The 24,372-nt window shown below is 32.1% G+C and overlaps 1 protein-coding gene across 1 annotated transcript; it reads left to right on the top strand.

Moving 5' to 3' along the window:
* LOC117109833 (polycystic kidney disease 2-like 1 protein) lies at positions 1-24,372 on the top strand (the record flags this gene model as incomplete). Its single annotated transcript, XM_033252265.1, is given in 18 exon segments — positions 1-393; positions 5,467-5,580; positions 9,340-9,470; positions 10,392-10,645; positions 11,067-11,291; positions 11,996-12,224; positions 13,022-13,192; positions 13,809-13,990; positions 14,784-14,904; positions 15,337-15,569; positions 15,758-15,875; positions 16,052-16,215; positions 16,954-17,101; positions 17,899-18,078; positions 18,973-19,059; positions 19,357-19,446; positions 19,835-19,867; positions 22,093-24,372. Coding segments are annotated over 18 exon segments (2,889 nt in total). The 3' UTR covers positions 22,123-24,372.

The following is a 24,372-nucleotide window of genomic DNA, read 5'->3' as shown; positions in this document are numbered from 1 at the left end:
TTTGATCGTGCAATATGAGTGCAAAATCAAGGCGACCGAAAAGTCCAAGAGTTAGCCCATCGCCTAGGCCAGGCAATGCATCGTCAATGATGGATCGTGACGCTGATATGGACAAAATTGAGGAGGAGGAAGGATTTGACAGACGACCACCTAGTGTTTCTTCACGAACGGCCTGGGATAACCAAGGATTTGATATGGGGACTGAAGAAAGGGAATTGAACAGCAGTTTTGGACGAGAAGATGAGAATTCTGATGAGGGCGAAGGCCCACAGGCAATGGAAAGTGAAGTTTATATTGCAGGTCAAATGCGAGTTGTTGATTCAAGTGTTATGAAAGAAAAGGAACTTCAGCAGAAGGCTGGATGTTGGACAAAATTCAAAAGATTCTTGCGATGTAAGTACTTTGGTTACCATAAGTATTAGGCCCTATATTACTATCACATTTTACATATATCAAAATTGTCTACCACTGGCAACAACGCACAACCCAATACTGCAATATAATTAATGTAATGTTCACAGAACTTTTTTCTTGCCTTAATTAATTTAAGATCTAGGCCTAGCCTAAAAAGAAGATAAAGGCTAGAATTTTGTTACTGATGACAACAATGGCCTATTGAATGCATTATTTTCTAGGCCTAGGCTTTGACCTTCTACTGTATACATACAGTACAATAACAATAAAGACTAAATGTGTACACAAGAAGATCACCTTAAATTTGTTTGTTCAAAGGAAGCAATTAATGAAATGAAATGGGGCCACTGACTGCTCTTTAATCACATTAAAAAGTTGCAGTAGAAGTTATCCTGATGGGTAGGCCTACAGTACAGCTAGCATAATCATTGGCTAGTGTGCCTTAACACACACAGATCTTTTCAATTCAAGGACCACAGATTATTTATATTGAGTATGTTAGTGTGCAATAGCAAAGAGAGTAAAGAAGTGAGAATTAGCTTAATTACCTTATCTAGGCCTAGGTGTGGTTTAGTACTATTATTACTAATAGTTAAGTCGGACAGTATTTTTCCCCCAAGTCCTACATTTTCAGCTTTTATTTTGAAAATCATCTTATCAGATGTGCTCAATATTTTATTTCAAAGCCTGCTTTAATCTTAACACATTTCTTCCATGCAGTTTTTTTTAATGAAGTAGTGTGAATATGCCTAATGTGAATATCTTTGCCCATGTTTATTTACGTTGCACTCTCATGCCAGTTTGTTCGGAAAATTGTACCCCCTGATTGTACTGTCAAGTTCCTCCTATTTGTGTTTTGTCCATTCCCAATTTTTCGTTCATGTTAATGGTGATAATAACACCAGCATATAAAGAAAGGGAATGTATGTATAAGATAAGAACATGCACTGGTACTGTAAGCATAGCCATTGCGATTTTAGAGTTAAGTTATTCTAGACTGATTTTTGATCTTAAAAATTTGCTATAGGCCTATGATTGTACACATGTCCATGCAAGTTATTGAAACATTTTAATTTTCTGCCTTGTTTTCAACCTTCTTAATTCATATATACAGTATCTCCTTTGATCACTAGCTTCATGTTGTAATTATAATTTTCAGTTCACCATGTGGCATACAGTATTCTACAAATTTCAGTTGATGTTATTTCGTTTCGAAGAATGGTTTATATTGTAATTTCCCATCATTTCAGTTACTTTATGGGAAGAATATATCTATGTCTTCAGTGTACAGTAGTTAATAATTTGCATTACATAATCTTGTGTCAGCAATTCTTCATAAAAAAATTCAAGATGGCGAACCTGTATCAATATGAATTGCTGTTCTGTTTCTCATGTCGATATACAGTGAATAGCAATCAATAATTAATTCCGTTACTCGTCATCTGAAAGTAATAAGTCTGTAATTGTTTGGTTATCAAAGTCTATTCAAATTTATTTTTGCTGTACTCGTATTCTGTAAATTAACTAAATGGCATGATGTTTTTCTAGTTTACTTATCGATTGGTTGAATTCGTCGATCGAATCTACTCTTAGGTAGCTTTATTGGTAATATTGACAAATTTCTTTTGTTTGGTGAGGTCCTGAATAATTTATCGTTGTGAGCTAGATCGATAATTAATGAAAGAAAGATTTTCATCAGATCTCCCTACCTTTTGGACATCATGCATTAAATAGAAAGTGTAGGTGGTATGTTTTCTTTTTTAGAAAAAGAATTTTGAGTGCATCTTGAATTGAATTATATTTCACTATACATGTTATTGTTGCAAAGAGTGGGAGAGCTTATTTTAATTGGATTTTTGATTGTTAATTATGTTTTATAATTGTAAAAATTTCACAGAAACATAGAAATTGTCTACAGTAAGGTTATTTAAGGAAACAAATGCTAAAGTAATAGTTTTATTATAGTATTTGAGGATTTACTATTGAAATTTATATTAAGTTTAACCATGGACCTATTAGGTCCATTGTTTAACTCTAACAGTTATTTTACAAAAGCACCTAAATGTTACAGTAAACATTTCAAATTATTCTTAAGAAAAAAAAAAAGAAGTTAAACCCTGAGTACAATAGTCAACTTTAGTAAACTGGAAGAATTATTATCCCCTGAAAGTTGTTCAAGTTAATCTTATTCTAAATTAATGTAATAAATATAATGTAATAAGCCAGTACCATTTACTGTATACTACAGGTACAGTAGTACAGTACTATTAATACTGTAGGGAAATAATACAATACGAGTGTTAAGTCATTCACTAAACACTGCGAGATACAGTATTTCTAGTAATTTAGCTACAATATGTTCAGTTTATTGTTTCTTTATTCAATACAATTCAATAAAATATACTGTACAAAAGAAAACATTTACAAATATATAATAATTTTAAATGAATGCTTATTATTTTTATCATTTGGACGTCAGGTGTTGACTGTCAGCTGTTGCACAGGCTGTTCCAAAATTTTGACTCTTTAAATCTGTCTCACAAATGGGTTTTCTTGGTGTTTCTCACTTCAGTCGTAAACAGTGAATGGTATTGTTTGGTTCGTATTTTCTTAGTGAGTAGGCTTGTGTACCCAAAAGGGAGCAGTGAGATGTACATAATTGATCCTCTATCTCTATAGAGAACGGCGTTTGGAATATTTGTAAAAAACCAATTGCCTTCGGCTATGGAACGTGCCTGAGCATTGATAAGAACACTCTACAAAAAGAGAAACTAAAAAGAAGAAAATTGTCAAAGCACTGTAGAGCATCTGGTAGACTTTAATTGATGAGAAAATGCTGAAAAAATTAATTAAATTTAACCTGCTTTTTTGAGTCATTATTACTGTATATTATAATTATATCAGCCAGTCTCTATTAACAGTTAATATGAATGATACAACCATAACAATTTGGTAGACTTTCTTAAATGTAAATTTGATGTTATAATAATAGCACTGGCAGCTGTGAATACATCCTTCAGTACCTAAATTTAGCAGCCTACGGTACAAAGGGAGCTTTTGATTGCACAACGACGGTAGGGCGTAGAACGTAATGACGTCACTAAAAGTCATCTGCGCATGCGAGAACCTTAAGGTTACCTCGTCGAGTAGATTTTGGAATGCAATTTGGCCAAATGTACGTATGCAGAGAAGGTAGGACGGTCACACATGAGTGATTCTGTTCTAGCGTCGCATTGTCGCACAAATCGAAAGTTCCCTATTTTTGATAACTATAGTACGCATAACTAAACTTTGACCTGTACGTAGAGTAGACCAGTTCAGAGCCTTTATGGCACAGTAAAAACTTTTCAATTATGAACATTTACTGTACTGTATGATGTATTGGTATTGCAATTATATTAATTATTACTAATTATCATCACCATAATCGTGGTATCAACACAATGATTGGACAGATATTGCATACTGTAAAACTCTTTACTTTCGCTGACCTTTAATTTCGTGATTTTACAATTAAAAATATTTTGCTACCTTTTATTTTCGTGATATTATGGTTTCTAGTCATTTTTTTACAAGATGCTGAAATGTACCATTAATTTTTTGAAGTCTATTATTATAGCTAGAGCTCACAATTTTGGTTGGTTTCTTTCAAATTTTCAAGCTCCTACCCTCCTAATTTTAAGCCAGCTACCGTAGGCAGGCCTGCAGCTACAGTAGCCCTACAGTACTCAAGGTGCAAGCCTGTGGAGGCTTGACCAAGGTTTTTTTCAAATCGTTGTTAGTTGAAAATCTTGCAGCAAATGTAGGCTTAACAAAGTTGACCAAAAGGGGTACCAAGAGTTGTAGTACTGTAGTTAATAATTAGTTAACAACTAATGGGAAATGCTCGTAATATAGAAGAAATAATGCTGTGTGAAGTGTGATGTAATGGCCTTGCTAGCCAATACCTGTAGCTATAGCTTTGCTTTTGAAGACAAAACTATCGTTCAACAATCATCTTATCACAAAAATTAAGAGCGCGCAAAAATAAAGGGCTTTACCATATTTCATCCTTCACAGTATGCACATGTTTTTTTTATTTATTTAAATTTACTTGCAATTTTGCCTCTTTTATGTCACTGTTGTGACATGAATTTAGAGGATATAAGATAACATTGTGATGAGTATAATTGATACAAACTCTCAATTAAGAATCCTTTTCCAGTGATCAAAGGGGCTTTGATGTTTCCTAAGAATTTTAGCAGGAGGCTTTTACTTCTGTTGTGAACACTGCAGTGTGGTAGCCTCCAGGTTAGGATGGCCATTGATCATTGCTTGTTATCTAAGCGAGGAATCTTTTGGCCCAAATAGAGTAGATACCTTCCCTGCCTGCACTTGAACTAAGTTATGTTAGCATTCTCTGCAGGTACACTGGACTAATGAGTTGGTCCTAGACATGTAGCTTCATATTTTAGGATTCGTCTAAAGGCCTCACAGTGTTAGGATGGTTATTGCTGGCTTCGGACTTTGAATATTCACAGGCTAAATACTTAAAATTTATTCAGAATGTGTCAACTGATTTGTATGTTTTTTAGTAAGTATAAGTTAATGTCATATAGTAGTTCTTCATTGGCATTATATGCATTATGGTTTTATAGGAGGATTTAAACTTATTATTGACTTTATAAAAACGAATCTTTAGTACAAAAATAAAATACAGGGTACAATGAAAAGGCCAATCTGACAATTTAATAAAACAAAAAAAACTTATCAAAGGATACTTTTGATTGAATACACTAGTGTACAGTAAAGTATAGAATTATAATATTATGGAAACTTATAGTGTTAATCATTTTGTGTTAAAGATACTAGCTGTGGATGTTATTTAACATATTACTTAGCAACATAACAGACCTACATGTAGATAACTACCCTCTAACTTTCCATGCTGTTATTTTTATAATATTTTTTTTAATCATTCGTTTTGGTTATATTGGCAAATTAGTGATGTTGTTGGTATAATATTATAATTATATTATTTTAAATCTGTATATATTGATCATTAAACTTTAGCCTTCTGGAGAACAAGACAAACAGATGACACGAAAGCCGACAAGGAGCTTCATGTGCGGACCACCCTGCGAGAGTTGGCCATCTACTTAGTGTTCTTGGTTGTCATTTGCATTGGTAAGCAAATCATGTACAGTAATATTTTGTCAAAAATACTACTGTATATTTAGTGTCATATTTTATTATTCACACATTCATTTGGATCATTCTTAAGTAGCTCTATACTTAGCTTGCTTTTGTGCATACAAGTTTGTGACTTGCTGCTATTTGCATCTGAATAGAGTGAACATGTACAGTATTATTAACTGTAATGAGATGAGATGGATGGTTTTGCGAATCCTGTGAGAGCACCTTAGAATCTATTGTTTGATTCAATTAGTAGAAGTACTTGGTAATATTGAAGATGCGGTAAATGAATGGAGACATTATGAACCTGCTCTATATTTACAAATAATTTTAAGAATATATTAATCCAGTACAGAAAAAAAATGTCAGTAAATTGATAAAAGCATAATGTTGATGCACAAAATCATTTACTGTACAATGTAGAATTTTCTGTGGCTTTTTGTCTTTAAAAAAAAATAAATACAGTTAGTGCATTTTAATGATGAATTATAAGACTATACTTTATTTTAAAGAAATTTATTGTAAATCTTTGCAAGGTATTGAGAATTGTTCATGTTGCTGTCAGTGCATTGTTAAACAAAAATAAAAGTTTAAAAACCATATTAATTTTACGTTGTAAGTTGTAGTCCTCTAAAGTATGCCATTATTATTATTAACAACATTGTCTTTATATAAATTCTCCCATGAAAATATGTTTATGTTGTATTGTACTTCTGTAATTAGTTGCTATTGATGTACTATATAGGATTTAAAATTCAACTCTATACTGAAAAGGAAAATGGACCCATGTACTTTTTTATAGGCTTTATGAAAACTGTTGTATGCAATTAATCGTCTAAGTACCATAACAGACTATTGGCACTCATTTCCCTTTCACTCTGTATGTGCGTCAATACTAAGATCAATATCGATAAATCCAATTGTATGTAGTTGTTATGGCAACTCCATGCCAACAGGTGACGCAGTTATCAAATTAAACCATTTTCGATAAGAAAGCTATGGTACAACTCTGAAGCTGGGTTTTTCTAATGAAGGTTATTGCTGCTGCATTATTGGCTATCAATAAAAGTAGCTTACTTGCTGTAGCATTAGTAATAGTTACCAATTCTAACTGTTGTGTTGCCTAGCAAAAGATTACAATTATTTCTACTTCAATTTTGTTTGTGACACCTGTATCTTTTATCTGTTTATTTTACTTGTGGTAAGCCATCATTAAAGCTTTATAAGAAGTCACTTTTGTCATTTGAATATGTTCCGTCATGATGAAAATGATTATCAGGCCAAAAATGAAGTTTGTGTTGCCCAATCTCAACTGACACAAATCTTTAAAAAATTTTCGGCCGGGTTTTAGGCAATTTTTTTTTTTAACCAAGGAGGAGCCAAAAATATTTGCTGGTATTTGAAAAAGTTATTTTTCAAGCTATAATAAATGTTATATTAACCAGTAATACAAGCAATGGGGTTACATTTTACCATCTAAAATGCTTGGGGGTGAGTGATGGTTGGCAATGAAAACTACAGTAGAATTGGGCTGAGGTCTGCTGTATTTTAGTATGGTTTAAATAAGCTTTAAAATAATGAAAACTTATTTATAATGTTAAACTATTAGTCTTAACTGAATCATCCAAATCATTTCATGTACAGTTGTACAGTAGAACCTCAATTTTATGTACGGGACTGGAAGGCATACATAAATTAGGGGATTCGTTAAAATATCAAGTTTGGTTAAATTTGTGATGACTACAAATAAATCCATGTGTTTACAATAGTGTTTTTATTCATTACATTGTCATAATAACCGAAAGGTCCACTGATTAATCTCAGATAAGAAAGTATAATTTGACATAATTAATGTCGAAATATTGAATCCCAACACGATGGCGTGTATTTCAATACTTGGAGTATGTATTATACTTTCTTGTCATAATAAAGTGTTCAAATAAAACCATGTGTCTTTGTATTAATTCATCATTTTATTTATTTAACTAAAGAACATATAATAATATTGCAAGATTACTTATACGACAAAGGTATAAACTTGGGAATTCCCCTTCATTGCTGTTCTAAGTAACAGAACTGTGTTCTTGCTGCTATTTGCATCTGAATAGAGTGAACATGTACAGTATTATTAACTGTAATGAGATGAGATGGATGGTTTTGCGAATCCTGTGAGAGCACCTTAGAATCTATTGTTTGATTCAATTAGTAGAAGTACTTGGTAATATTGAAGATGCGGTAAATGAATGGAGACATTATGAACCTGCTCTATATTTACAAATAATTTTAAGAATATATTAATCCAGTACAGAAAAAAAATGTCAGTAAATTGATAAAAGCATAATGTTGATGCACAAAATCATTTACTGTACAATGTAGAATTTTCTGTGGCTTTTTGTCTTTAAAAAAAAATAAATACAGTTAGTGCATTTTAATGATGAATTATAAGACTATACTTTATTTTAAAGAAATTTATTGTAAATCTTTGCAAGGTATTGAGAATTGTTCATGTTGCTGTCAGTGCATTGTTAAACAAAAATAAAAGTTTAAAAACCATATTAATTTTACGTTGTAAGTTGTAGTCCTCTAAAGTATGCCATTATTATTATTAACAACATTGTCTTTATATAAATTCTCCCATGAAAATATGTTTATGTTGTATTGTACTTCTGTAATTAGTTGCTATTGATGTACTATATAGGATTTAAAATTCAACTCTATACTGAAAAGGAAAATGGACCCATGTACTTTTTTATAGGCTTTATGAAAACTGTTGTATGCAATTAATCGTCTAAGTACCATAACAGACTATTGGCACTCATTTCCCTTTCACTCTGTATGTGCGTCAATACTACGATCAATATCGATAAATCCAATTGTATGTAGTTGTTATGGCAACTCCATGCCAACAGGTGACGCAGTTATCAAATTAAACCATTTTCGATAAGAAAGCTATGGTATAACTCTGAAGCTGGGTTTTTCTAATGAAGGTTATTGCTGCTGCATTATTGGCTATCAATAAAAGTAGCTTACTTGCTGTAGCATTAGTAATAGTTACCAATTCTTACTGTTATGTTGCCTAGCAAAAGATTACAATTATTTCTACTTCAATTTTGTTTGTGACATCTGTATCTTTTATCTGTTTATCTTACTTGTGGCAAGCCATCATTAAAGCTTTATAAGAAGTCACTTTTGTCATTTGAATATGTTCCGTCATGATGAAAATGATTATCAGGCCAAAAATGAAGTTTGTGTTGCCCAATCTCAACTGACACAAATCTTTAAAATTTTTCGGCCAGGTTTTAGGCAATTTTTTTTTTAACCAAGGAGGAGCCAAAAATATTTGCTGGCATTTGAAAAAGTTATTTTTTTATAAACTTGGGAATTCCCCTTCATTGCTGTTCTAAGTAACAGAACTGTGTTGTTTTCTGGGCGTGCTGCGATGAACTAAAATAACGTGCACTGTGCTGGGCGAGTCAAACAATTAGCTTTCTTGTGCAAAATTATGTAAAATTTCATGTAGAAACTGTATGAAAGAAATTATTCTGTGCACCGACGGTGGTTGTTCATCTCGCTCAGCCCACATGGTTATAACAGTGTGTTAATTAGACACAATCAACATTGCAGTTGGATGCATATTCTTTGCATATGGTTTGTTTATTGTTACTGTATTAAAATAATAAACAGACAAAACTAACAATATCTTTATATTTTGATGACGTCATTGTCTGTACGCTAATTTTGTTTCTACAGTTACCTTTGGTATGACCAGCTCTACTATGTACTACTACACCAAGGTTATGTCAGAGTTATTCTTAGACTCTCAGTACCCAGACACCAAGAATACATTCCGTGGATCCTCTACTATGGCTGATTTCTGGAGGGTATGTTTGAGATTTACCTGCACATCATCATAATCATTGTTGTCATCGTCATATTTGTTTTTATCTTTGTCATCCTATCTTCTCTTATGCTTGTCATTATCATCATCATTATCATCAAAATGAAGTAAATTGAAAAACTCTTTGATCCTGAGAAAAAGGCGAAATGATTTTGGGTAAAGAACTTTCAAATATCGCTCAGTTAAATTATGGAACAATCTATCATCAGATATTCTTAGCAATATTCATTCTCTTTGCTTAAAACCCTTTAAAAATCTCATTTAATTTACCCATTTGTTTTTCTTTTCTGTTTCTTGTATTTATGTAATTTATTTACATTTTTTTCTTAATTTTGTTTTTGTAATTTATTGTAATTTAAGATCATACCATGGACCTCAGGGAAGGACAGTGTACTAATACTGACTGAGCATTCAGAATAGAGGAAGATTTCTATCTATTCTATTTTTCTATATCATCAGTCCTCGTTATTTTATCTTCTTGTTTGTTATTAGGCCTATGTGTGTTGTTTGTCCAAGCCTTACTGATTAAAAATATAAAAAATCTAGTGTTCCGCATTTTGTAAATACATATTTTTGTTACCCCACAATATGTTTGAAAATGCCAATTTTATACCCTAACCGTGGATTTTAGCCCTGTGGTTATCATTTTCCATACCAAAATGGGGGCCATGGGATATGGCGGTGGTTAAAATTAATCCTATAAATACTGTAATACCATAGGCCTAGGCATAAGTTAAAAATAGTGTATCTGAATTAAAAAAAAAAAAATTGTACATCAACAATGATTACATTGACACATTGTGTTGAAATTTACTTTTCAACCTACAGTGTTCTATATCTGAATCCCACATTACTCATATTGTAGTGGAGGTTTTTATAGCTGTATTTTTTCATTCTTTTGCAGTTCTCCCAGAATGTGCTCATGGATGGACTCTATTGGGAGAAGTGGTACAATAATGAGAACGTGACAAAAGATGAATGGGGTTACATATTCTATGAAAACAAGATGTTAGGAATTCCGAGAATGAGACAGCTGAAAGTTAGGAATGATTCTTGCATAGTTCATGACCATTTTAAAGACATCATCAAGACATGCTACGCCCCATATGCTGAGAGTTTAGAAGATCAAGAACCATTTGGAAAGGCCAACGGAACTGCGTACGTTTTTTAAAATACTGTAATTCTGTTCCATCCGTAGACAAAAAATAGGCCTGATCAATTATTCTAATGTCATTATCTTTTCAGTATTGCATACATTTTCCTATAGAGTACAGAAGCGGTTTTAAGGTGGCATGGCCAGATAATTTTTTAAATAAAAAGCAAATGGGAAAAGTAGGAGTTACATTTAAGTTTGAGAGTGCAAGTACTATATGGGAAAGGAAATCAGTAAAGAGTATTACGGAAAACATGACCTTCTTATGCAGTCATGAATGGTAGACTGATTTAAGAATAATGATATTGAAATTTCGTTTATAGTAAACCAAAACTTTAACTTACTTGCTACGTTTTGAACCGATGTCATCGAATCTTCATCAGGCAATGCAATGATTTATGATTATTTTTGGGGGTTTTTTTTCAGATGGATTTATGCACCTCAGTCTGAACTGGATGGCTCCTCTCACTGGGGTAAATTAGCCTCGTATAGTGGTGGCGGCTACTATCAGGACCTTACTGATAACCGTGCCGACTCCTTAGTGCTTATCAACGACCTATATGAAAACTTGTGGATTGACCGTGGAAGTCGTATTGTGATGGTGGATTTTACAGTTTACAACGCTAACATCAACCTCTTTTGCATTGTGAGGTAAGCACATGAATGGGAGTTATTCCAAACAATATTCAAACTGAAGGAAATGAGTCGGTGTCATAATTGATTAATTTACATTAAAGAAATCACTAAAAACCTCAAGAAAATTCAATAAAAAAATTAGTAGCTTAATTACAAGGACAAAATTACCTAACTTCTAACCTGAAGAAAAAAACTTGGATGATTTACAGAACTTTAGTACACAAATTCTTGATTACCAGCCAGTATCATGGTCTATGCAAAAGAATGCAGCAAAGGTATCATTTGGCTGTCTGTTAATTGAATTTTTTTCTTATTACAATTTTTGTTATGAATTGATATCTAACTTATATATACAAATTATTAAATTCAATTTTTTAGCTCATGACAGATAGTACATTTTTAATTAATCTGTTTGATAAGAAGACTTGCTCTAAAAATCTCAGCGTTACTTTTACAATAAGAACAAAATACAGCTCAGTACTTTAAACTAACTATATATTTGTGAGGCCAGTTTTTAAAACTTCATTTAAACTAGAAGTGGACTTCCTCAAGAGACACTGACTTCATGAAGTGCATTGTATGGATAAAAGCTAGCAAAATAACATAAAGCTTAATCTTTGAAGTATTGTATTGTCGTTCATATTTTTTTATTTTTTGATTAGACAAATGCAACTAAATTTCTTTATTCATCATTATTTATTTATTTATTAATTCTCAAGAATGGTGATGGAGTTCCCTGCAACTGGTGGTGCAATTCCCTCATGGAATTTCCGTACAGTGAAACTGCTGCGTTACATCACAGCTTTTGACTTTTTTGTGAGGGCATGCGAACTTATTTTTGTCTTGTTTGTCATGTACTACATTGTGGAAGAAGTTATTGAGATTCGTAAGCATCGCATGGCATATTTCAAGTCCATCTGGAACAACCTGGACATCATCATTATCATTGTAAGTATTCGGTGACCAGCATTCTTTTTAAATGTAGGTTCTGTTAATGACAATTGACATGTCGAAAAGGACGCGAAGCCCCGCCCACAAAGTCACAAAAACCTTAGACAATGGCGGCTAGACTTACCGAGTTGGCGAACATTTTCTTTGCTATCAACCTTCTTTAAGAAAGAGAATTCAGGGTAGGCGGTATGCAAATGAATCATATATTCATAGTGTTTATCTATTTCATGGAACATGGCGGGGAAATTGTTGTAAAAGCCTCTGTATTTCGCTCCCAAAGGAAGAGGGAAAAGCCGCATTCAGTCAACCTTGTTGTCGGCAAAGGCCAAGTCACTGATGCGTACTGCTTGTGTAAATCTGGGTATCTATAACCAAGCATAGACATCTAGGCCTAGGCCCACGTATGTTTCGCGTTTAAACCAGCTGTCTAAGGAAATTAAAATGTCCAAGAAAAAGTTTTTGATCACATGACTAAATGACGCTCGCTGATTAGTTGGTTTATCTGTCAATCAAATCTCGTCGAGATGTTAATTCATTCTAATGATGTTAGCATCTAGCCTTATATGTAGCACATTAAAAAGGTCTGTAGATAGTAAAGGAGGATTCTGCAGTCATTGTTGGTTATTTCCAAAACCTGTATTTCTTCTAACCAATCACTTTGATTTGATTTTGAATGGTGTTTGACCTATCACATTGATTTGATTTTGATAGATATCAGTGTTTGACTAATCACATCAATTTGATTTTGATAGATATCAGTGTTTGATCAATAATGTTGATTTGTATATTTTTAGATATCTGTTTTGTGCATGATATTCAGTGTGTATCGTACATTGGCTGTGAATCGTATGATTGAGACTCTTCTGTCTCAGCCTGAGAAGTACGCAGACTTCGAGTTCCTTGGATACTGTCAAGGAATCTTCAATAATGTCATAGCTATTGCAGTGTTTCTCGCTTGGGTCAAGGTATAAAAAATATATATTTAGAATACTTCTTAAATGCTTTTATGTTGATGATAATACTGATGTTGATAATTATGAGAAGCATGTTGATAATGAGAAGTTGCTGATGATGTTGGCATTTTACAAATTTCACAACTATAATTAATATGTTCTCGATTGATTGATTGACCATGTAAACTTTATGATTGATAATGATACTGAAGTTGATTATGAGAATGATGTTGATAAGGAAGATGATGATTAAGGTGTTGATATGATGACATATGTTTTTCTTTACAAGTACATGCAGCCTAACAGTGATTTTTTTTGCGGCCTGCGAAAATGAATTAAAACAAATGTGTGCAGCCTGCCAACCATCTTTGGCTAGAAAAGACTTTGTTTTTTATGGCCCTATTTGATAATCTGTAAGAAGTAATGTTTAAACTGAGAATAAAGTGGTATAAAAGCAGTGCATGAAGGTTTCTGAAAGCACACCAGAACAATCAAAGTTTGGGTGCAGCCATCTGTGTTAAATATAAAATTCACTCTGGCCCTCCGACCCATTTTTATTTATTCACCCCTGTGTTAAGCGAACTTGATTGATTGGTTAATTGATTGTATTCACATGCTTGATTGATAGGTGTTCAAGTACATCAGCTTTAACAAAACCATGAACCAGCTGTCATCGACATTGTCAAAATGCGCTAAGGATGTAGGTGGCTTCACTGTCATGTTTTTGATCATCTTCTTGGCCTATGCCCAATTGGGATACCTGGTGTTTGGCACCCAGATCAAAGATTTCCACACTATTGGTAACTGTGTGTAAGTAGCATCTGTTATTTATAATAATTTATTTGTAAATCAAACATTATATGTGTGTTACTAGCACCAGAAAATCACTTTTCTTTTCAGTCATTGTTAAAGGTACAGCCATTATAATAACATTTAGAAGCAGAAATGATTTAGGAAAACATAATAAACCATTTAATGAAACAGTCAAATATTTAAGTTTATGTGGTTTGTTTTATTTATTAATTGAAACAACAGTTTATAGACAAAATTATTTTGAAACTATTCTACATAAACATATATAAACTCACATGGAAAGATAATTATAGCAAATTTTGACCCCTTGGGTTGACTTACAAATGAGGTTGATAAGTCTTTTTGTTTTTAGTAATAATAAACAAAGATATTCATTAAGAACTTAACATTAGTTTCAGATTAGTTTTGTGTCCTGCGTTAGTATTATTATTAAAAAAAAGAGTGCAAGTTACCTTTCAGAGTTGTAGTTTAGTTTCTGTGAGCTTTCAATGACATCATCATCATCTTCGTCAGCCGTTTGAATTTGGCAGTTAACTGACACGTCAGCATTGATGTTCGTGTTATGACGTAGCAGGCTATTGTATATGGGTGGTCACTCATATCTGCAATCTTGGTTTAATGGTGGCGTTCAGTGATATTACAATGTTCTGCTACTGCTAAAAGTATTTCAACACATTGATTTAAATGATTCTTGACACGTATGTCTAATGATTTTGCTAATAATAATATTATTATTATTATTATTATTATTATTATTATTATTATTATTATTATTATTTTTAATCCCTAGATTCACTTTGTTCCGTATTATTCTTGGAGATTTTGATTTCCATGAGCTTGAGGAGGCTAATCGTATACTTGGACCACTGTTCTTCATGACTTACGTGTTTGTTGTGTTCTTTGTCTTGTTGGTAAGTATGATATGTATTACACTAACATCGTTCGAAGCCCACAATATCAAAATTTATGTGACTGACATAATATACATTTGATTTTCCCATATAGTGATGTGATATGACATCATTATGCCCATATAGTGGTGTGATATGCCCATATATGGGTGTGATATGACATCATCATGCCCATATAGTGGTGTGATATGCCCATATATGGGTGTGATATGACATCATCATGCCCATATAGTGGTGTGATATGCCCATATATGGGTGTGATATGACATCATCATGCACATAAATGGGTGTGATATGACATCATCATGAAAAAATATGTTCATGTAACAGATTATGTCACAGAAATTATTACAGATTAATATCCACTTTAAAGATTATTGATTCACAGATTCACAAGAGTTATTTGACTTATAATGATGTTTGATCTTTTAGAACATGTTCTTGGCCATCATCAATGACACATACAGTGAAGTGAAGGCAGATATTGCAAACCAGAAGAGTGAGTTTGAAATCACAGATTACTTTAAGAAGGGTTATGAGAAGATGCGTGGCAAATTGAACTTCAAACGCGACAAAATTGCTGATATTCAAGAAGCGCTTGCTCATGCAGATCATAATGCCGACCAACACTTGGACTTCGATGAATGGAGAATGGAACTCAAAGCGTATGTTTATTTTTATTTGTACTTATATAGTTCTGTTGTGCCTTTGAATTATAAATAATGTTTTTAACAATTAATCAATTTTCAAAACCTATGCATTTGGACGTAATATCTACTGTATGTAATTTATCGTTTATTGACTCTTTAATTAATTTATATTAAACTTGATTTTTTTAAATCAATAATTATAGTCGTGGCCATGCGGATACTGAAATTGAGGCTGTATTTGCCAAGTATGATGTTGATGGCGACCGTATCCTAGACGCTGAGGAGCAGATGAAAATGGCATCAGATCTTGAAACACAAAAGGTACTGTTCACAGAGAGTTTACAATTTCCTGAAGTTGTAAAATTTAATACTTTAACATATTTTTTATTTCTTTATGTTATTCTAAAAAGCAGGCTTTGAAATACATTAATAAATCAGTGATGTAATTTCGCTTTTTGATGATTTAAAGATTTAAATTCGTATTTTTTTATTTCTAGTCGGACTTGAACAATCAACTTGCAGAGCTGGAGGAATCAGGTGGAATTGGTGGACGTCCCAGCACAAGTCACAGCAATGATTATGGAGATGAAGATGATGATGAGGATGGAGGCGGTAACAGGCGGGGTGGTGTGAGTGGAGTGACCTATGAAGAATTTGTTGTGTAAGTTTTATCTAATAATATTAAAAATTGAAAATATTTTGTGAATAATTGAATACTCTATCACAATAAAAAAGAAGTAATAATGAATAACAAATCATTTTGTCTTCCAATCCTTGAATCATTGCTTTAATCTCAACATCATGTCATTACCTACAGCTGACTCCCTAAGTCATAAATATATTGAGTTTATAGCGCATTGAAGGTCCAAATTTACAAAATGCCTTAGTAAAATCTTTATTATCATTATCATCAGCCATTGTTAACCCACAGCTGAGTAAATGCACATCCAAGATGATACCAACAGAACACTAAATAGTAAATATATAAATATGGTATAAAATGTTAAAAAATATTTGGTATAACACTTTAATTTTAATGTAAATGTAAATTTAATGTGTATTGATCTATTTTTTACGATAGGTTAGGTTCTCAATTTATTTCTATCCACTTCTGTTATTATTGTTTGAAGCTTTGCATGGCGAAGTGATAATATATATTAATGCTTGCGGTACACCACATACAGTAGGTAGTTCTGATAAGGACTACAAAACATAGGCCCAATGTACACTTCGGCTCGTGTGCACTATAAAGAACCAACAACAACAGTTCTTTTCAAAACTATCTATGTGGTGTACCACAAGCAATAATATATACTTCACTTAGTGCTAAGTTGTTGTTAATTGCCTTAATGTTGTTTTATTGTGAGATCTCAATAAATCATGTGCAATTATTCGATAGATTGAGCCGTCGAGTTGATCGCATGGAGCACTCAATTGGAAGTATTGTGTCCAAGATTGATGCTGTTCTGGTGAAGCTGGAGGCTATGGAACGTGCTAAGCTCAAGAGACGCGAGACTATGGGCAAACTACTTGACAATATTAAGGAGGTAGGTTTTCCCACTACCTTAATTTAGTTTTGAGGCTATTCTATATTGTGATTTATTTATGCAGATACATGTAAAAAATATAGAAATTGTACACTGGGCCTACGGTTTATTGTCCTTATCCGAGAAGACGACCTGAACCATGATAGACGAGCGTGCTGTTTAAACCAGCACTGATATTATGGCTGTAGCTTTCGGCGCCCCTGCTAACCGCTCGGCCATTCTCCGTTAAAAATTAATTATAATATATATTAGAAAGTAATATTGTAAAATTTGGAGATGAGCCTATATATACATCTACTAAGCTCTGTATCTAAGACCTGAATTTATTCTTCAAAATCATTATCTTTTTCATGTTTTCATAAACAAGTTCACATAATCTTCGATGAGTGCAGTATATTAGAGGCAGTAAACCTAAAAAAGATCTATTAATCAATCAAATATTAATCACTCAGCCAAGTGTTTCTAGAGCTCCTCATGAGGGTAGTATAATGAGGCAGTAGAGCTAAAAGAGATCTATTAATCAATCAACTATTAATCAATCAGCCTCATGAGGGCAGTATAATAGAGGCAGTAGAGCTAAAAAAGATCTATTAATCAATCAGCTGAGTGTTTCTAAAAATAATTGATCTTGAATATTTTATTGCTTAGCTTCATTGTGTCTCACTGAAAAACTTACTTGATACTGTTAAATAAGCTATTAAATATTTAATTGGGTCTGTGAGGGGTTTTGTTCTCCAGATTTCTTTAATAACAGATTTAAAAAAAATTTACTTGACACTGTTTATCTGAATCTGTAGGATGAAGAAGGTGATGGTAACAGACGAGAGCAGATGGAGCGTCTCGTACGGGAGGAGTTAGAACGTTGGGATTCAGATGCCTCTCTATCCAATAGGGCAGCAAGCACTACTAGTGGACGTCACAGTGCAGCCCGCTCAGTCGCAGCAGTCTCGCGCCCTGGCAGCTCTGTTTCTCAGAGGGTAAGTTCTTATAAATTAGGTACTTCGCAGTTCATAGAATAGGGAAACCTCATAAGACATTAATTTATTTTCATTAGAGTAAAAAATATTAATAATCAGATACATCAGAAGTATTGTGGCTGCCAAAAAAAAAAAAGAAACATGACTGATAATTTGTGAATTAATATATATAAAATTTCAATAATAAAATGTTCTCATCACAAATCCAAGTGACACACTGCAGTGAATTTCAGGTTCATTGGTTTGTATTACATAGGTTCGTGAATTGTTATTACCTTGATAGGTTTTTTTCTTCATTGGACATTCGAAGCAGCTACTGGTGATTATTGTAATGACCCTGGATATATTAACTGCTGAATTTGACTCCTGCAGCATATTAGGTTGTCATTGACAATTTAACAAGAATTCTTTGTCAATTAATTTAGTAATCGTGAGAGCGAAAACTCAGCATAGTAATTTTTTTAAGGTTGATTAAACAGTACATACAGCACAATAAATTTTACTAACCTTGAATTGTTAATGTGTCTTTACACGTCTTCATCATAATAAGAAACCTGAGTTGTTAGTAGATGATGTTCTGTTCTTTGTTTGTTTTCTAACATTTAAAAAAAATTTATACTCAGATTTGTTTTTATTAATGTTTTTTTTTTAAATTCTCACTCCATGTGTGTGCCTTTAATATAAAAACATGCTTGTTTTTTACTGAGACAACTACATGCATATATTTTGATTTTCTTTCTCAAAGCACATTGTGTTAATTTTGTTATAGTTTTTTAAATATTTTTTTATAATTACTTTGGTTTTGTTCTAGTTTATTTTCAGTTTTAACTGTTGTTGCATGCATATGTTATTGGTTTATGTTCTTTTTTTTCCTGACTAAATTTGCATGCTTAGAACCAAGATGATATTAGTTCCCGTCCAGGCTCAGCCATATCCCGCCAGTTCAGTCCACGTGCTGAGTCCAACATGTCTGGTCGTAATGTAAGTATCTGCCAATGATTTACCCATGCTAACTTGCTTCAATAATAATCAACTAACAAATTTGCTACAATAAGTTAATTCTTAGAAATCTTCAGACTTATTTTAATATAATTGAAGATTTTATATCATCAAAGAGTGTTTACATAAATTTGGGGTACCTTTACTTTCTATTTAATTGTTTATTAATTTCTAGTGTACTTAAAAAAAAGAACAGGTTACTTCTGGCTATCATAACTCTACTTTTTAACCTCAACCTCAAATTCTTAATTTTTTGCCTGACTTAATTTACATACTTAGAACAACCAAGATGACATTAGTTCTCGTCCAGGCACAGCTCAGTCCCACCAGCTCAGTCCACGTGCTGAGTCTGCCATGTCTGGTCATCACGTAAGTATCTGCTAATGGTATATGCCAATGCTATCGCGCTTTCAAGATAACTAACTGGTGCATTACTAATATCAATTGCTTTTATATAAATCTTCAGAAATATTTTTAACTTATTTAAAATGCTGAAGTCTCTAGTTCTGTATTAAAACAGCTTTTGCTATTTTTAACCTGAGGTCATAGGTCATATATTCCAGTAAGCTCTGTTATAGGTATATGAGGGCAAATTACGCGTTGCTTCCAGGTATCACAGCCATGCCATACCCCCCTTACTTCCACTTAATTTACCTCCAATTTGTAACAAAGACATGCCTGTGTTACTGTAGTTTTCTGTTTTAATGCATGTATTGTCTTTTTCTCATGTTTCATTTTATGTACTTGACTTGTACAGAGCTCACTTTCTGCAATTTCTGAGCATTTTTACGTAAGTTGGTAAATGGTGTCACAACGAGGACGCAGTTTGCAATCACAATGCAATATGTGTGCATTATATAATTTAGTGCATTATATATTTCAATCTTCCAACAAAAATGAATACACAACAGCAGCTATAGGATAAAAAAATACAATCAGGTTTATGAAAACTATTTCACAAATGACAGACAAATAATCTGCCATATAGATCACCTATTGTTAAGATGGCCAAAACAATATATGTAACAGACATAATGCATAACAGTACTAAAGAAAGAAACATAACTGAAAATAAATAGCAGAAATACTTAAGATAAGGGAGGGAGGAATGGAAGAACAAAATAAGATTAAGTACACCATGTAGAGGTTGCAATAACATCTGCCAAACTAGTTTAAATTTACATTTAAAATTTATTCAAGTTGCCACCAAAAGGATAAAATAATACTGTAACTTTAAAAAATATACGGTATATAAAATTTAAATAGGGATTAACTCATAAATTCCTTTTATGATTTCTCCACATTGTATCCAACAATTTAAGTCATGGAATTTTACCTTTGTAAATTTTTGTAAATTGATCAAATTTATAATTTTGTATCCATTTTATTATGTTGCTAATGAAGGATAATTTGTAAAAAAATATAAATTGTTGATGAAACTTAAAGAATTATTACTTAATTTACTACATCGATCTTTTGTGACTCCAAATACAAATTAGTTGCCCTAAGGCTGGCTTAAAACGTAATCCTTTTACTTAATAATGTTTTCATCCATATTTGTCAAATTTACAAATAATACAGGTAGCGCTTTGTTTCACCTTGACCTTGTGAAAACTTGCATTTCAAGTATATCATTTTAGTTGAAGAATGTGCTACCCATTTTATTTTTATTCATACATGTTTATTGTTGTGTATTTTTCACTTATTGGTAACTAATGGATATAAAAATAAAGTAATTTCTAACATCTTTATAGAAACAACATTAACATACTAATCTTATTGAACATTATTAACTTACTTTATTTATTCGAATAATTACCCCAAAGCGTTTATTGTTTGTTAGGTTTTTGAAGGATATTCATTCAGGTGGGGTGGTTGTGTTTATTTTCAGGAATAAAATGTAATATATATAGTCAAATAATATTTTACATGTATGAAAAACTGTGACACAAATAATATCAAGAAGTGACCAAATATATTGTTTTATAATGCCCTTTTTATTTTATTCGAATAAATACGGTAAGTTGATTGTGTCTGCATAGATACTTCCATTTAACAATACTTTCTTAATTGTGAATTTAATATTCTATTGTTTTATTTAAAAACATTTTTTCTATGTGTATAGAATTATTTCATTATTTCATCACATATAGGGCAAAGTGGCAAATCTCAAACATTAGCAAAATTAACCAGATAAATTACAAAATTGTCTTGAATATATTGTAGTAAAGAAAGTGTTTTTTTTTAATATAATTTCATTTTTTTATGTGTTTCTATTATGGTTTTTTTTATATTTTACTGTAATGAAGAACCGAGTCTAGTATTTTTATTGATGTGACAACAAAGTATATCTATATCTACGTCTTTTTGTTAATCATTCTAAAAACTAATCATTGTGTGTCTTTCACCCATATTGTGAATTATTGATGGGTTAACTATATACAGCAAGTCATACATTCACAGCTTGCAAAGGAGGAGGCCAGATGTTAAGGTCACATAGCAAGCTTTGATTCAACATATTAAGTGCCTTGGGGAACGAAATTTATTGGCCTTATATATGCCAATGCTGTAGATTATAGTTTTATGCTGTTCTTTTTTAATTAGTAATGATTTGGTATAAAATTTTTTTTTTTTTGTCCTGTAAATTTATAATCTGGTGTGACTTGGACCGTTGTACAGTAATATGAACTTTGTAGATTTTGAGTCATGATTGTTATGTGCTTTAGTTCTGGCCTTGTAGCATACAGTACTTCATAAATTGTGCTACCTTGTTCAACTCCTAAGATACTGTGTCTATTTCAGTATTTTGATGAAGGCTGTTATCCGCTGCAGGTCATCTTTCTAAATTTTCCAATATTGGCCTAGCTGTGGTCCATCCTGCAGAATAAATGATGTTTTTAAAGTATATGTTTTGATGCCAATTATATTAATTGTTATTGTTTTATTGTATGGTACCGTTATTTTTTAATCATTTCAGTGCTGTTTTCTTATCTGAAAATTATTTTTTGTTAACAGATCCATGATCCAAATGCCAGCAATGTGTAAACTGTTGAAGACAGACTGCAACAGAAAGAACCGACTACTACTAGAAAACTACTGAACAAAAGAAACCAATGCATTTTTGGACCAGCCGAACAAACACATCAATATGAATGTATTGTTATTCTTGTGTACTTAGCCTTAGATAATTATACACTCATAAATTTTGCAGTTGTCTGTTAGCTGTAGTTTGACAAAAAGTATACAAATGACATAATGGCTGTTGTTTCAATTCACTAATACTTTGTGTTGTAAGTGCACACAGCGTGGGTATATTATGTGGAACATTGTTTTAGTGTAGAAAATAATTACTTCAGTAAAAATATATAAACAAATATGTTTACCTAGACCAAACTATTTCTTGGAAATTTTAGGAATATTTGCAGTAATTTGTACAACTGTTGATAATACAATTTTTATTCCTATGTTATCATGGTCTAGACTGATCTTATACATAATCATTGTAACTTCATTTACAGAAATTTAAAATGTTACGATCTTTTAGGATTGGGAAGGTAAACCATTCCATTTCATTATATGCCAATACATTCCAAGTGTTTAAATAATATCAAATATTGTTTGCATAAATGCTTATTAGACTCAACGTATTCCGCCCATCTTTTTTAAACTACTATTTGATATGCAAAAACAATTGAATATGCCTTGATATTGATACCGGCCATGTTTATAGATATATTTATGTGTGTAACATTTATTTTCTCGTCTGTAAGTAAGGAGCAGACTCAAAGATGTATATGTGCTGCAACTCATTATAGGATTTTACATTGATTGATGGATATAATTATTTAAGAAAGTATACCAGCATAAAAATTCTTACATCTGGTGATGTATTTATATAATTCTTATCCAGAGTTTTAACTTTTAACTTTAGTCTAAATACAATGTATTAAATCTTGTCACATATGTGTCATGGTATTCACTTTCACTCATTTTTTTTGTAGATATTAAAGCTTTTTGAATTTATTGCATGTAGATATGATAAAGAGCTGTATATTTATTTAGTTATATATGAAAAGTTAGAAATGTTGGTTATCCATGTGAATGACAGAAAGCATATTTCTGTAAAACACCACACACTTATTAATAACATACAGTACACCCTCCAATTCAAGACCCCTCTAATTCAAAACCACTTTTTTTCTAAGAACCAAATTACAATTGTCAATTGTATAACACAAAGCTAACCCTGTAATTGAAGACCAAACCCCGAGACCATCTCAAATTTTCAGGTCCCAAAGGTGGTCTCGGATTGGAGGGTGAAGTGTACATGTATTTAAGAGACTAGTGTGTTAACAAAGCATACAGAACAGACGTTTTGATTGGTTGGTGACGTCTTTATTGCCAAGCATTTAAAAGGGTGTGCCCTTGGTGTATGGTTGATCTTTTTAGTTTGTGAGTTTGTTTGGAAATATAAATGTCTTGCTATTTATTTAACAATCGTCTGCTGTAGGCAGATGAGCACATTGATTGCAAAACACCTTGCAAAAGTCTTGTATGCGGGTAATTCTAAGTTTCAATCTGGAGTATAATGCTGTTAAAGTAAACCTATTTTTCAAATTAATATTAGTTACTGAAAGAGATCCCAGAATTATGGTGGGGGTATACTGTAGGCTCATTGTATTATTTTTAAAGTTAGAATTCATTCTCCAAAGCACAAAAATATATTTTTCTGAATATTATACTTTATATATTTTATTTATTTGTATATTTAGAAGTTGATACACATTCTTGCCTTGATGGAAATCCAAGTATCCTAAATTTCCTTTTCTAAAACGCATCATTGAAACCAGGAGTTTAGTTTTAACGTATACAGTTTTATATGCTTGCCTGCTTAGAAAAGGGTGTTTCAGAATGCACAGTACTGTGCCTTAATGGTTTTTGTGAAAATTGTAAATCCGTAGCATGTTTTAAAAAAGCAGCTTTGTTTTATTGGATCGCTGTTGATTGTGAAGGCGATTTTACCACTCACAGTTTTACTACCTTGTGATACTATGATAAATGATATGCCTTATTAATAACAAAGTGTATAGTAATAAATAGGGTAATGCCATCAAGAAAATGTAAATTTTGATTCAAGTTTTATTCAAATGAATTGTTAGGTACAAGATTCCACATCTTGTAATTAACAATTCAAATGAATTGTTAGGTACAAGATGTGAAATATTGATTTTTGGCAAGGTATAAAAGAAACTCTCGGCGTTTAATTGATAGCAATAAAAAAACAAACTGCGACTA

The sequence above is a fragment of the Anneissia japonica genome, unplaced genomic scaffold (genome assembly GCF_011630105.1).
Source record: "Anneissia japonica isolate Jap-2015-1 unplaced genomic scaffold, ASM1163010v1 scaffold585_len4108843_cov191, whole genome shotgun sequence".
NCBI classification, from domain to species: Eukaryota; Metazoa; Echinodermata; class Crinoidea; order Comatulida; family Comatulidae; genus Anneissia; species Anneissia japonica.
Note: the sequence above shows the minus strand (reverse complement) of the source record. Positions and strands in the feature narration are given on the sequence as shown.